Source organism: Dendrobates tinctorius, unplaced genomic scaffold (genome assembly GCF_039654945.1).
Source record: "Dendrobates tinctorius isolate UK_male_01 unplaced genomic scaffold, ASM3965494v1 ptg000103l, whole genome shotgun sequence".
Classification (NCBI taxonomy): domain Eukaryota; kingdom Metazoa; phylum Chordata; class Amphibia; order Anura; family Dendrobatidae; genus Dendrobates; species Dendrobates tinctorius.
This window is the reverse complement of record NW_027361771.1, coordinates 38,156,760-38,172,631: the sequence shown is the minus strand read 5'-3', so window position 1 is coordinate 38,172,631 and position 15,872 is coordinate 38,156,760. Positions and strand designations below refer to the sequence as shown.

At 43.8% G+C, this 15,872-nt stretch overlaps 1 protein-coding gene across 11 annotated transcripts in view; it reads right to left on the bottom strand.

The window, feature by feature from the left end:
- Positions 1 to 6,742: 6,742 nt before the first annotated feature.
- Positions 6,743 to 15,872, bottom strand: part of LOC141100048 (calcium-binding protein 2-like) — a 144,809-nt gene continuing 135,679 nt past the window's right edge. For all 11 annotated transcript variants that reach the window (XM_073588230.1, XM_073588226.1, XM_073588225.1 and 8 more), the window contains 2 exons: positions 12,820 to 12,967; positions 6,743 to 6,858 (listed from right to left, as the gene is read on the bottom strand). In XM_073588230.1, coding sequence (XP_073444331.1) covers positions 6,833 to 6,858; positions 12,820 to 12,967 — 174 coding nt within the window. In that variant the 3' untranslated portion in view covers positions 6,743 to 6,832. The remainder of the gene's footprint in view (positions 6,859 to 12,819; positions 12,968 to 15,872) is intronic.

Below are 15,872 nucleotides of genomic sequence, written 5' to 3'. Positions count from 1 at the left end.
GACATGGGGGGCCCTATTTGAAACTTCGCACCAGGGCCCATAACTTTGTAGATACGCCACTGCTCACGCTAGAAGAGAGGAGGAGTGCGCCGCTCCGTAGTGGCTGTGGCTCTGAGTGATGACAATCCTCTGGCGCTGTGTAATGACATCACGCCAGTGCGCAGAGAGCGGAGGCGTGACTTTCCCCCCATTGCTGGATTTTGCAGGTGACTGTGGCTGTGCGAGTACAGCGAGATTATAGCGCCGGCTCACATGCAGAGCTGACACTATCATCCACTGAGGTAAGCTGTACATCGCAGCTGACAACCTATTTGAACGACCACGATCGGTATTAGCACTGATCGCGGCCGTTTAACCCCTTAGATACCCCCCCTTAGATTTTTTTTATGTGCTGCCCATTTACTCTGCCGAGTTTGAGACCCCTGATCTATACCCTTTGCTCAGAATGCGAAACCTTGCCTGCTTAACCCCTTCACCCCCAAGGGTGGTTTGCACGTTCATGACCGGGCCAATTTTTACAATTCTGACCACTGTACCTTTATGAGGTCATAACTCTGGAACGCTTCCATGGATCCCGGTGATTCTGACATTGTTTTCTCGTGACATATTGTACTTCATGTTAGTGGTAAAATTTCATTAAAATAACTTGCGTTTATTTGTGAGAAAAACGGAAATTTGGCGAAAATTTTGAAAATTTTGCAATTTTCCAACTTTGAATTTTTATGCCCTTAAATCACAGAGATATGGCACCCAAAAAACTTGATAACTAACATTCCCACATGTTTACTTTACATCAGCACAATTTTGGAACCAACATTTTTTTTTGTTAGGACGTTATAAGGGTTAAAAGTTGACCAGCGATTTCTCATTTTTACAACACCATTTTATTTTTACGGACCACATCACATTTGAAGCCACTTTGAGGGATCTATATGATAGAAAATACCCAAAAGTGACACCATTCTAAAAATTGCACCCCTTAAGGTGCTCAAAACCACATTCAAGAAGTTTATTAACTCTTTAGGTGCGTCACAGGAATTTTTTTGAATATTTTAAAAAAAATGAACATCTAACTTTTTTTCACAAAAAAAATACTTCAGGTTCAATTTTTTTTATTTTACCAAGGGTAACAGGAGAAATTGGACTGCAAAAGTTATTGTGCAATTTGTCCTGAGTACGCTGATACCTGATATGTGGGGGGAACGACTGTTTCGGCGCATGGCAGAGCTCAGAATGGAAGGAGCGCCGTTTGACTTTTTCAATGCAAAATTGTCTGGAATTCAGATCGGACGCCATGTCACGTTTGGAGAGTCCCTGATGTACTTAAACAGTGGAAAGCCCCTACAAGTGACCCCATTTTGGAAACTAGACCCCCCAAGGAACTTATCTAGATATGTGGTGAGAACTTTGAACCCCCAAGGGCTTCACAGAAGTTTATAACATAAAGCCGTACAATTAAAAAATCATATTTTTTCCACAAAAATGATCGTTTCACCCTCAATTCTTATTTTTCCAAGGGTAACAGGACCCTAAAAGTTATTGTGCAATTTGTCCTGAGTACGCTGATACCCCACATGTGGGGGTAAACCACTATTTGGGCGCATGGCAGAGCTCGGAAGGGAAGCAGCGCCATTTGACGTTTTTGGCTGGAATTGAGATCGGACACCATGTCGCGATTGGAAAACCCCTGATGTACCAAAACAGTGGAAACCCCCCACAAATGACACCATTTTGGAAACTAGACCCCCTAAGGAACTTATCTAGATGTGTGGTGAGAACTTTGAACCCCCAAGGGCTTCACAGAAGTTTATAACATAAAGCCGTACAATTAAAAAAACATATTTTTTCCACAAAAATGATCGTTTCACCCTCAATTCTTATTTTTCCAAGGGTAACAGGACCCTAAAAGTTATTGTGCAATTTGTCCTGAGTACGCTGATACCCCACATGTGGGGGTAAACCACTATTTGGGCGCATGGCAGAGCTCGGAAGGGAAGCAGCGCCATTTGACGTTTTTGGCTGGAATTGAGATCGGACACCATGTCGCGATTGGAAAACCCCTGATGTACCAAAACAGTGGAAACCCCCCACAAATGACACCATTTTGTAAACTAGACCCCCCAAGGAACTTATCTAGATGTGTGGTGAGCACTTTGAACCCCCCAGTGCTTCACAGAAGTTTATAACGCCTGGGCGTGAAAATAAAAAATTCGTATTTTTTCCACAAACATGATCTTTTAGGCCGGTTTCACATTAGCGCTTTTTCAGCGCGCGCACGGCCGGGGGTAGCTCCGCCCCCGAGCCGGCTCTCTGCCCGGCGTGCCCGCCCCTTCCTTGTAGCGCCGCCTCCTAGCGGACAGCGGCGCCTGCGATCGGCGCACCCTATCTTTAGCATAGGGTGCGCCGATCGTGCGCAGGCCGTGCGCTAGTTGCGCTTTGACCTGCGCTGCGCACTTTTGACGGTGCGCCGTGCGCGCCAAAATCCGAAAAGTTTGATTTTGGCGCGCACGGCGCACCGTCAAAAGTGCGCAGCGCAGGTCAAAGCGCAACTAGCGCACGGCCTGCGCATGATCGGCGCACCCTATGCTAAAGATAGGGTGCGCCGATCGCAGGCGCCGCTGTCCGCTAGGAGGCGGCGCTACAAGGAAGGGGCGGGCACGCCGGGCAGAGAGCCGGCTCGGGGGCGGAGCTACCCCCGGCCGTGCGCGCGCTGAAAAAGCGCTAATGTGAAACCGGCCTTAGTCACCATTTTTTTATTTTCCCAAGGGTACCAGGAGAAATTGGACCCCAAAAGTTGTCCAATTTGTCCTGAGTATGCTGATACCCCATATGTGGGAGAAAACTGCTGTATGGGCACACGTCGGGGCTCGGAAGGGAAGTAGTGACGTTTTGGAATGCAGACTTTGATGGAATGGTCTGCGGGTGTCATGTTGCCTTTGGAGAGCCCCTAATGTACCTAAACAGTGGAAACCCCCCACAAATGACCACATTTTGGAAACGAGACCCCCTAAGGAACTTAACTAGATGTGTGCTGAGCACTCTGAACCCCCAAGGGCTTCACAGAAGTTTATAATGCCCGGGCATGAAAATAAAAAAATCATATTTTTTCCACAAACATGATCAATTAGTCCCCAATTTGTTCATTTTCCCAAGGGTAACAGGAGAACTTGGTGTGCAAGGGGTTAACGTGTCTGACACATTGTGCCGGGTGTCAGCTGTGATAATCAGCTGACACCCGGCCGCGATCAGCGGCGCTCACCACGTGGGCGCCGCTGATCGCGGTAGACGTACTATCCCGTCCATGGGCATAGGGGCCCGGGTCCCATGGACGGGATAGTACGTCTGATGTCAGGAAGGGGTTAAAAGAAGCACTCCAATCAAAGGTTGTATCCTCTTGATATATTACAATCATCATATTACATTTATGGCCAAAAGAGTTGGCACCCTTAAAATTGTTTCAGAAATGAAGTATTTCTCCCATAAAATCATCACAATTACACGTTTTGTTATACACTTGTTTATTTCCTTTGTGTGTATTGGACCAACACAAAAAAAATAGAAAAAAGGCAAATTGGGCACAATTTCACACAAAACCCTAAAAATGGCCAGGGTAAAATTTTTGGCACCCTCAACTTAACCCTTTCACCCCTCCCCCCAAGCCTGTTTTCTCCTTCATGACTAGGCCAAATTTTACAATTCTGACCACTGTCAATTTATGTGGTTATAACTCTGGAAAGCTTCGACGGATCACACGGATTCTGAGAATATTTTTTCGTGACGTATTGTACTTCATGATAGTGGTATAATTTTCTCATTATGGCTTGCATTTATTTGTGAAAAATTGGAAATGTGGCAAAAAGTAGAAAAGCTTTGCAATTTCCAAACTTTTAATTTTTGTACCCTTAAACTAGAGAGTTATGTCACACAAAATAGTTAATAAATAACATTTCCCACATGTCTACTTTACATCAGCACAATTTTTGAAACATTTTTTTTTTGGTTAGGATTTTGGAAAGGTTAAAAGTTGACCATCAATTTCTAATTTTTCCAACAAAAAAATGAACAGTTAAGCCGAACCTGTCACCAGGTTTGACTGATATGATATATGGCCCCCACCTGATATACAGCTTTCTATTATGACCTGCAAGACAAAAAGACCTTTTATTATACTCTCCTGTAGTGCGGTCTGGTCTGAGGGGTGTCATTGGTCTTGGTCCGGTGCCTTCCTTCTTGCGATGCTGTCCTCGTTCTTGCTTCGTGTGGATGACGAGTCCCTATGTCATCCACACAGGGTCCCTGGCATTGCGATCCTGTGCAGGTGCACTTCTCTGCCCTCACTAGGACAGAGTAAAGTGCTGCAGTGCGCATGTGCCGTGGCTCTTTCACCTTTCTCAGCGCATGCGTGCTGCAGTACTTTACTCTGCCCTAATCAGTGCAGAGAAGTAAGCCTGCGCAGGAACGCGAGACAAACCTGGTTACAGGTCCGCTTTAACATTTTTTCACAAAATTTTACTTTAGACCCCAATTTTTTCTAGATGTGTGCTGAGCATTTTAAACCCCAGGTGCTTCATAGTAGTTTATAACATAGAGGTGTGAATATAAAAAAAAAAATCACATTTTTCCCCAAAAAATGTTCTTTTAGCCCCAATTTATTTATTTTCACAAGGGTAACAGAAGAAAATGGACCCCAAAATATGTTGTGCAATTTCTCTTGAGCATGCCATTACCCCATATGTGGGAAAACAAAACTATTGTTTGGGCATCCAGCAGGGCTCGGAAGGCAAGGAGCGCCATTGGACTGCAAAATTGGCTGGACGCCATGTTGCATTTGGAGAGCTCCTGATGTGCCAAAACAGTGGAAACCCCCTCACAAGTGACCCCCATTTAGGAAACTAGACCCCTCAAGGAATTTATCTAGATGTATGGTGAACACTTTGAACCCACAGGTGATTAAACAGAATTTTACAACGTTGATCTGTGAAACTGAAGAAAAAATATTTTTCCCACAAAAATGTTGTTATAGACTCAAATATCATTTTCGCAAGGGTAACAGGAGAAATTGCACAACAAATTTTGGAGTCTATTTTCTCCTGAGTATACCGATACCCCATATGTGATCGAAAACTATGGTACTTTTGAGGCACAGTGTAAAGCTCAGAAGGGCAGATATTGGAATTCAGATTTTACTGTTATGGTTTGCAGGTACCGTGACCCACTAGGAGAGACAATGAGGTGCCAGAACAACAGACCCCCCCATAAGTGACCCCATTTTACAAACTACACCTCTCAATGAATTTATCTAAGGGTACAGTGATCATATTGACACCACTGGTGTGTCACATAATTTTATACCATTGGGCAGTGAAGAAAAAATAATTACATTTTTACCATCAAAATTTTGTTTTAGCGCCAGATTTTACATTTTTACACAGGAAAAATGGGTAAAAACGGCACCAAAATTTGTCCCACCAATTCTGCGGAATGTAGAAATACCCCATTTGTGACTCTACACTGCGCAGATTGTCCTAGAATTGTGTGCGGACTCCATCTGCAGAGCTCCTAAGTGCTAGAAAAGCACAATCCCCCCTCAAGTGACCCCATTTTGGAAACGATTTTGACTCCATGGGTTTTTCAGAAACAAGCTGTAGTGGATGTTGCTGATTGTAAATTGCAAACTGCCGTTGTAGTAACCATTACCAGAATTGAAACCAATTGTACAAAAATAGATTGTCAAGCACAATTATGAAATAAAACCTACAAAAAAGTGTGCAAAAAAGTATAAAAAAACATTTTTATTCAATAATAAATATTCAATACAAATTTGTTCATATATATTTTTTTTAATACTTTTGTCTTTTTTGCACACTTTTTTTGTAGGTTTTATCTCGTTGTAGTAACCAGTACGCTGTAGTGTCCAATATGTTGTAGTGGCCAGTACATTATGTCCGGCTCATGCTTCTTCTGGAGAAACACCAGTAATTTAGGTGGGCTCTCCTCACTACAGAAATGCCAAACATGTGGGCGATAAATGTGGTATAGGCACACTGGGCTCAGAAGGGAGAATGGCAATTGGATTTGGGATCAAAGAATTTGCTGAATTTCTTTTGAGGAGGGTCGTGGGCGGGGCGAGGAGTCACTTCACTTTTCCAGAGCCTTTGTGCTACCAGTAATGTGGAAGCCCCCTATATTTCCACTAACAGATGGGAATATTTTGCATAACGTTTGGGAGCCGGAGCTTTACACTGAGCACTTACTTTGGGGTTTGCATCTAAATCTCTGAATGACGTTATTCAGATGAAACCCTCAAGGCATCCTTTCACCATAATGAGGCAGCAGAATTACTCTGGATTGAGTCTGGCCTCTGTTCAGCGGTGTCCATCTTTTCAGAAGTGCACAAAACTGTGGCAGACCGCCTTTTTATGCATGCCTAAAAATACGGACACCGCCAGATCACAGGTCAGAGAGTGAACACAGTGCCTCTACATGCCTCAGTATTGGGAATCTTCCGCTAGGTTTTGGTCTGAATCACGTATTTCAGAGATTTACATGGAAACCCCAATGTAAGTGCAGAGCACAGGATAAATGTGCTTCGAGCCTTACAGAAGCGTTGTTATTCAGGGGTATCTGGGAGGTTTGGGTGGTGGCTCATAGATTTGCCAACTATTCCTGGAAGTTCCATTTTTCCAGGAGCATCCCAGCCTTTGTGGGAATGTTGGTAAGAATAGCAAGAATGCATGTACAGTTCATTACAATAATATACATTTATTTGGTATATTCAAGTTCAAACACACAATGGCTTCTACAGGACTACTCCAGACTTCACTTCAGGTCATCAGCGAGACATCATATGTACAAACTCTGTAAGAGAAGCAAAAGAAGGAGATCAGATGAAAGACCTGGAAATAACATTGGATTTAAAGCTAGAGGTGAAGCATCGCACTGGCACCATGATGGTTTTATTAAATCTGTTGGGTTTTTTTCCCTAAAGGGTTCTTAAAGGCACCCTGTCAAAAAATAATGATATTTACCTGCAGCCATTTTGGTAATCTGCTAGTATACACCATTCTAAACATTAGAGGTGCTCTTCCCATCGGGGTGCCGTGAACAGTCATCACTCAGTGTACCGCAAGTGGATCGCCCTCACCCAGGGCCGTGGGGTACTCGGTACCGGGCCCGATGATTTCAATGGGACTTGTCACGGTAGCTGTGACCCGGTCCGTTGCCCTGGGCGTCCATTGTAAAAGGGGAATGTTGAGTGATGGAATAAAGTTTATTAATGAATGTTTTGTGACGCCACCTGTGGTGTTCGGCAATGAAGATGTTAAGCCGATGCTGCAGACAGATCCTCTGGGACAGATGGTGTGGTGCAGCAATGATGGTGTAGCCCTCCACAGGCAGGGCTGTAGTCCCAGGGCAGTGTAGATGAAGAGATAGGAGAGAGACGTGGATGGTGCAGGGCTAGGCACAAGGATGTAGCAGTGCTGGGTGTGTTGACGCAGGAATAAGTGGAGGACACCAGGGCATGTAGTTCCAAAGCTGTACTCACAGTCTGTTCCAGGTACATGTGCCCGCCTCGGTGCCGTGTCCTCCGGGTCAGGAGCTCAGCCAACTTCCAGACAAGATGAAGTACTCCTTTCCAACACTCCGCCAACATATGTGCCTTTTCTGAACGTCTCCCTTTTGCGCCTATAGTGAAGTACTCACAGTACTGAGTTACACTGGAGTTCCTCCTGTCAGATGTTCCTATGAACTCTACTTGTACGGCAGACAGCTGTAACCTACTTCGGGGACTCCTTGTTACTAAGTCCCGGCTCACTCACGTTGCTGTTGTGCCCCCAAGTCTTTTGTGGGATTAAAGTGGTGATGTGGCGCCCCTGAGGCTTCAGTCGCCACAGAGGTACTGCACCTTCTCCTAAGGTGTAGTGCCCCACCATCCAGGTAAGGTGAGAACTCCTGACCACACTCCAACACCTGCATCCCACACACAGGATAGTTCAGTAGGGCCACATTGCAGCTTCAGGCTGGGGGTAGCAGAGCACCCTTCGTGGAACCCTGCTTCGTAACACGAGATGTGCTGGGAGGTGGGTGGAGTTAGTATAAAGGAAGGGGAAAGTGTAGGATTCAGATCAGATTAGATCAGATTAGTCTGAGATGAGTTGAAGGTTAGTCTGCAGAGAGAGCAGGCGGAGAGGGAAAGGACAGTCACTCAGTGAGGAGTGAGGATCCCTGGAAGAAGGGATGGAGGAAGGAGTGCTGCAGCTGCCCCAGTGATCTGGGCCAGCTGGCACGGAAAGGAAGGAAAGGAGAAGAGACGTAGACCTGAAACTACAGCTTCCATAGAAAGACAGAACAGATGGGAAAGAAGGAGAACAGAAGGACGGTGGGAAGTGGGTTAGAGAGATAGACAACCCTTACAGTCCAAAGCGCAAGGCCGGGGCCCGGTCCCCGAGGTTGATCAGATCCTTAATATCCAGCAACAGACACCGGTGGAGTAGTGAGCCCCTAACGCCTTACTCCCATCATAGACTTGGGACACAACAGCACTTGGATAGTGAGCCAGGACTCCTGAGTGAGGAGTCCCCGAAAGAAGCTACAGCTGACTGTCATACAAGTAAGGGTCATAGGAACCCGAGACAAGAGGTACTCCAGGGAACCACGGTACTGAGGTGCTTCACACTTAAAGGCGCATTAGAGGAGACGTTCAGGAAGGTACAAGTTGGCGGAGTGTTGGAAGGGAGAATCCTATCTTGCCTGGAGGTTGGCTGGGGCCCTGACCTGGAGAACACAGCACGGAGGCAAGCACCTGTGTGAACTGCAGACTGTGAGTAAAGCTTTGGAACCACACACTTTGGTGTCCTCCAGTTATTCGAGCGCCGCTACACTTGGGTACCAGCAACCACGCCATCTGAGCCTCTCCTCCATAACTATATCTACACTGCCCTAGGACTACAGCTCCACCTGTGGGGAGCTTTACCATCTATGCTGCATACACCATCAGTCCCAGCCAGCGTCGGACTGGCCCACCGGAGAACCGGTGGATTCTCCGGTGGGCCCTGGCATCTGGTGGGCTCTGGCACCTGCTGGCATATAGGGCCAGCAGTTGCCTAGGGCCCCTGCTGCTCCAGGGGCCCCCAGCCAGTGGTGTGTCGCACACCATGCAGCTGCTATGGGGGCCCCTGCCAGTGGAGCAGCAGCGGGTGACAGGAGACAGAAGTCCCTGTCCCCGCTGCTAAAGAGAAATGAATATTCACTGCAAAGCAGTGAATATCATTTCACAGTCTCCACCCCCAGAGGCCCCGCCCCCAGCCCAGTAAGCCGCTCTGCATCTGTAAATCAGGGCCGGTGCCGCCCTCAGTCCCCTCTGCTCCTGACTCACAGCCAGTGCACGATGACGTCACTACATCGCGCACCCGCTGTGTGTCTGGCAGAGGGGGTAGCTCCTGACACTGAAGCCGGGATCAGCGTGGGAGCGAGGAGGAGAGGTGAGTATCGTGGTTTGTTTTTTTATATCTCTATCTCTCTCTCTATCTGTCTCTCTCTCTATCTATCTAGATATCTATCTCTATATCTATCTCTATATATCTCTCTATATATATCTCTTTCTCTATTATCTATATCTGTCTATCTATCTATCTGTCTCTATATCTATCTATCTCTATCTATCTATCCATTATTTATCTCTATATTTATCTCTCTACCTATCTATATCTATCTATCTCTATATCTATCTATCTATCTATCTATATATCTATCTCTCCCTATATCTATCTATCTCTATATCTAATGCTATGTATCTATCGCTCTATCTCTATAGCTATCTATTATCACTATATCTATCTATCTCTATATCTATCTCTATATCTATCTTTATATCTATCTATTATCTCTATATCTCTATCTCTATCTATCGCTCTATCTATATCTATCTAACTATTTCTATCTAACTCTATATCTATTATCTCTATATCTATCTATCTATCTATCTATATCTGTAGCTATCTATCTCTATATCTATCTATATATCTCTATATTATTATTACTATATCTCTATATTTCTATCTATTATCTATCTCTATCTATTATCTATCTATCTATCTTTCTATCTATAGCTATCTATCTCTCTATCTTTCTATCTATAGCTATCTATCTCTATCTATCTATCATCTATTTTCTATCTATCTCTATCAATCTATCTATCTCTATATCTATATTTCCATCTATATCTATCTTTATATCTATCTCTATCGATCTCTATCTATTATCTATCTCTATCTATCCATTATCTACTATCTATCTCTATATCTATATATTTCTACATCTATCTTTCTATCTATATCTATCTAACTCTATATCTATATAGCATTATACCCTATGAGGGGGCAGCATTATACCCTATGAGAGGGCTATATTCTATGAGATGGCTGCATTATATTCTATGAGGGGGCTGCATTATACTATATGAGGGGGCTGCTTTATATTCTATGAGGGAGGCTACCCCAACTCCTGCTACATAATTAAGATTTGTACTACTTTATATTATACCCTGATATTAGTGTGTTTTACCACACAATTGGTGGTCTTGTATTTATTTCTATGTAGCTACATAGTGGGCCCCAAGAATGATTTTCTCTGGTGGGCCCAAGGTGCTCCAGTCCGACGCTGGTCCCAGCGGATCTGCACGCAGCGTTAGCTTAACATCACACTTGCCAAACACCACAGGTGGCGTCACGAACCATTTCTACAAACTATCACAAAGAACCGCCATTTCATTGGGCGCAGAAGGGCCACGGACCGGGTCACCGCCACAGCAGCGCATCCCCCGGACACCAACCCGGTACCGAGTACCCCACAGCCCTGGGACGGGGGAGACCCAGTGACAACTTCTATTCCTCCAGTGTCTGCTGCAGGACCATTAGTATTCATACAACCTCGGGGACAGGACCCCGGCCTTGCGCTGTGAACTTGGGAAGGGTTCTGCTCTAACCCTAATCCTTTAATCCTTAGTCCTCCTCTCCTCACGTTCCGTACTAATCCTGCTTTCTTATGGAGAGAGTCAGGCTTTCTATCAATGTTCCTTTCCTGTGCCAGCGGACCCAGGTCACTGAGGTTGGCTGCAGCACTTCTTTCATCCATCCCACTCAGGGGATCTTCACTCCTCCTCTGACTCTGTCAGACTGACTGACTGACTGACTGACCAAATCCTATACTCTTCCCGCTCTTTTAATGCTCACTAAACTCCACCCACCTCCCAGCACGCTTCATGTTCCAAGCAGGGAGCAACCAAAGGGTGCTTTGCTACACTACTGTGTTGTGTGGGATGCAGGTGTTGGAGTGTGGTCAGGTGTCTCCACCTTACCTGAATGGTGGGGCACCACACCTCAGGAGGAGGTGCAGTACCTCTGTGGCGACTGAAGCCTCAGGTGCGCCACACAAGTGCGTGATAATCACTCCCCCTGAACTTTGAATGACAGGCAGCCATAATACCCGCTGCAGAGCAGGATGTCAGTTAAGGTACAGTAAGAGTGACTATAGATTACTCACTGTACACTGAGCTCTGACTGTTCCTTACCCCGACAACTATTGGGAGAATATGACTTTTTTCCCCCTCACTTCCAAATAGGCTGCTACACATGTTTAAAATGGTGTTTCCATGCAGATTACCATTATGGTGACTACTATTTTTTTGGGCAGACAGTTTCCTTTTAAAAGAAGCTTCAAAGATCTCATTGACTTATTTTCGGACTGCTCTCATTTTTGCCATGAATAATATCAGACATCACTACCAAAAAGAATAGTCGTGTGAACATGTATTAGGTCTTTATTCAGCTTTGTCTGTCCCCATGCCAAGAAAATTTTGGGAACCTGAAATCAATTTCCCATTCCCATGTATCACAGAAGTCAACTGCTGCCGGACAACTGAAGAGAATCAGCCACTTGGAGCTGTATAGGGCAGACATATCAGTATTTATCCCAGTTGTCTGTCAGTTGAAGCAGTGTTGAGACTGAGCATTTACTTAGGAAACGGTACCACTTTTTGCGATGTATAAATCAGGACAAAAAGGGGCAATTATTTAATTAAAAAAAATCCCATTTCTAATTACAAAATGAAAAATAGATTGCAGAGCGATGACAAGTAAGAAACAAATCATCTACGTTTTCTGGATGAAATGTGAACCTGGCCACACGGTGATAATGGACAGCAGATTTAAGACATTCCCCCAGAAAATCCCATGAGCCACACCCCTTGATAAAGACCACAAAAAATAACCGTCAGCAAAAAGGTCCATACCCCTGTAACCGTATGACAAAACTAAAAAAAAAAAAATAGTGGAGCAAAAACTGGGCATTTTTGACCTGGTGACTGATCCTCTTAAAATACAGAGATTAAAAATTGTAGGGAAGTGTTGTCTAGTTTAGAAAAACATTATATTTTATGCGTAAATGTTATATCCCTCTTTAGGAAAGTGGAGGGTTCTTGTTAAGCAACCAAATATCTTAGCCATAGTTAAGATATAGTGAATCTGATAGCACACACCTGCAATACTAGTTATTATGAATGGCATTGGATCTCTTGAGTTTGGCAGTTCTGGTCCCCCCCTTGTGTTATGTGGATCGGGTGTATTCTCTGCTCAACATCAGTATGCAGCCTGGTGATGCCAGGTTGACTTCAAAACGTAACACATTTATCACTTCCTGTTAATATAATGACTACTCAAATTTGATGATCTTGATATTCCAAGGATTGTACCACAAGGGACAAAAATTACCTTAATATTAGAATCTATCTTCAGATTAAGTAGATACCGTAGATCATCCTACCTTCAAAGTCTACAAGTCCATCCCCATTCACATCCACATCTCTCAGGATTTCATCAACTTCGCGGGGGCCCAGTTGTTGACCAAGGAGTTTCTTCATAGCCTCACGTAGTTCCCGAGTGCTGATTCTGCCATCACCATTGGAGTCAAACTGTGGTTTTAATAAAAATGTGTTATTAGCTGTGCCATAAATCATAATAGAACAGAAAACATAATACTATGCCTGCTGAAGGATTAAAGAATCAAACAGAATACATACAGTTGTGTGAAAAAGTGTTTGCCCCTTCTTAATTTTCTATTCTTTTGCATGTCTGTCACACTTAAAGGGAACGTATCAGCACTTTTGGCCGATATAAGATACAGCCACTGCCTTTCAGAGTTTATCTACAGCATTCTATAATGCTGTAGATAAGCCCCCGATCCGACCTGAAAGATAAGAAAAATAAGTTTTATTACACTCACCCGGGGGCGGTCCGATGGGTGTGGTGGGTCTTGGTCCGTCGCCTCCTATCTTCTTGTGATGCCCCCCCTCCTGCTTGCTTCACATGCTCCCCGGCATTGCGTTCCTGCGCAGGCGTACTTATCTCCCCTGTTGAGGGCAGAACAAATTTCTACGGTGAGCAGGCGCTGGGCCTCTCTGACCTTTCCCGGTGCCTGCGAACTGCAGTACTTTGCTCTGGCCTCAACAGGGCAGATAAATACACTTGCGCAGGAGCGCAATGCTAGGGGGCCATGAAGCAAGCAGGAACAAAAGCAAAAAAAACACGTCACTCTGTAATAATAGTGTGTGGTGCACAGAAAAGGATACCAGTCCAGATCAAATGCAGAAAAAAATCCAGCACTCCCAAATGCAGAAAAATTAATTTGTTTTTATTCACAATTAGATAGTCCACAAGGTATACATTCTAGTGTGTAACGTTTCTGTCACTATCCGGACCTTCTTCAGACTATACATAAACATAACAGAAAAAAAAAAAAAACCAGTCAGAAAAATAGATCCATATGTTTTGATCCATAAACTTCTTAATATTAAAAACATATAATATAAATAGCTTACCTGCGTACTTCTTTTAGCGCATGACTTTCACCCAGCACGGGAACTACGGCTGTTTATGGTAAGCTTGGTGTTTCTCCATTCACTATGTGCCCCTATTACATTATACAGTTCTCACCGGCTCTATCTGTTGTCTTTTTAGCAGGGCTGCCTTTTGATCATTTACTAGCCTATGCATTTGAGAGATTCCAAGTGTTTACATTGGTAAGATTTATGCCATTTCATTTGCCATTTGGCTATATACTTTTCGGTTGTCAATTTTTATTTTTTGAGACAATATATTATCCATCTTTGGTATGGTACTATTAAATTGTTGCTACAATAAGCCCTTACCATACCCCTCATAAACCTTTCCATGTGAGATATCTCTGGCATTGTCTTTTGAGAGGGATTCTTTTTCAGTTCAGGATATAATTATACATGTAATCCCTTATGGAATCCTCATACTGAGATAACCAATGTTCTCTATTTAAATGATATGTTTTCAATATTATTTGTGAAAGAAGTTTCTTTCTGGGATGATTCTGTATGTAAACATTTTTGGTACATTTCTATTGGGATGTATATCCCTTAACTGTATACATGAATCGCTCTTGTGGTACTTGGCACTAGACTTAGCTTCGCTTTATCTTTGCTTTGGGCTATATTGTTTCAATTGATATGTGACCAGTTGTTTAAATATGGATCAAAACATATGGCTGTATTTTTCTGACTGTTTGTTTTTTTCTGTTATATTGTGTATGTATAGTCTGAAGAAGGTCCAGATAGTGACCGAAACGTTACACACTAGAATGTAAACCTTGTGGACTACCTAATTTTGAATATGAAGCAAGCAGAAGTGTGGCGGCGCAAGAGGATGGGAGGCGTCGGACCTGGATCCGCAACACCCATCGGACCGGACCGCCCCGCAGGTGAGTATAATAAAACTTATTTTTCTTGTCTTTCAGGTCAGAGCCGGGGCTTATCTACAGCATTCTAGAATGCTGTAGATAAACTCTGAAAGGCAGTGGCTGTATCTTATATCGGCCAAACCTGTTGACAGGTTCGCTTTAAATGTTTCAGCTCACCAAATAAATGGAAATATTAGACAAAGATAACACAAGTAACCACAAAATACAGTTTTTAAATGAAGGTCTTTATTATTATTAAGGGAAAAAGAAATCCGTTTCCTAGCATGAACCGCCTTTTTAATGTCATGCCACAGCACCTCAATCAGATTAAGGTCAGGACTTTGACTAGGCCACTCCAAAGTATTAATTTAGTGCTTCTTAAGTCATTCAGAGATGGACTTGCTGGTGTGTTTTGGATCATTGTCTTGCTGTATAACCCAAGTGTGCTTCACCTTGAGGTCATGAACAAATGGCCTTACATTCTCCTTCAGGATTTTTTGGGAGACAGCAGAATTTATGGTTCCATTTTACCACAGCAAGTCTTCCAGGTCCTGAAGCAGAAAAACAGCCCGAGACCATCACACTACTGCCACCATATTTTACTATTGTATGTAATGGGACATTCACCTTCCAAAAAGTTCAACTTTTATCTCATCAGTCCACAGAATATTCTCCCAATAGTCTTGGGAATCATGAAGATGTTTTGTGGCAAAACTGAGACAAGCCTTTATGTTCTTATTGCTCAGCAGTGATTTTCATCTTGGAACTCTGCCATGCAGGCCATTTTTGCCCAGCCTCTTTCTTATGGTGGAGTCATGAACACTGACCTTAACTGAGGCAAGTAAGGCCTGCAATTCTTTGGATGTTGTTGTGGGGTCTTTTGTACCTCTTGGATGAGTCATTGCTGCTCTCTTGGGGTAATTTTGGTCAGCCGGTCACTCCTGGGAAGGTTCACAATTGTTTCATGTTTTCCCCATTTGTGGATAATCATGTTTTCCCCATTTGTGGATAATGGCTCTCCCTGTGGTTCACTGGTGTTCCAAAACTTGAGAAATGGCTTTATAACCTTTTCCAGACTGATAGCTCTCAATTACTTTGTTTTTCATTTGTTC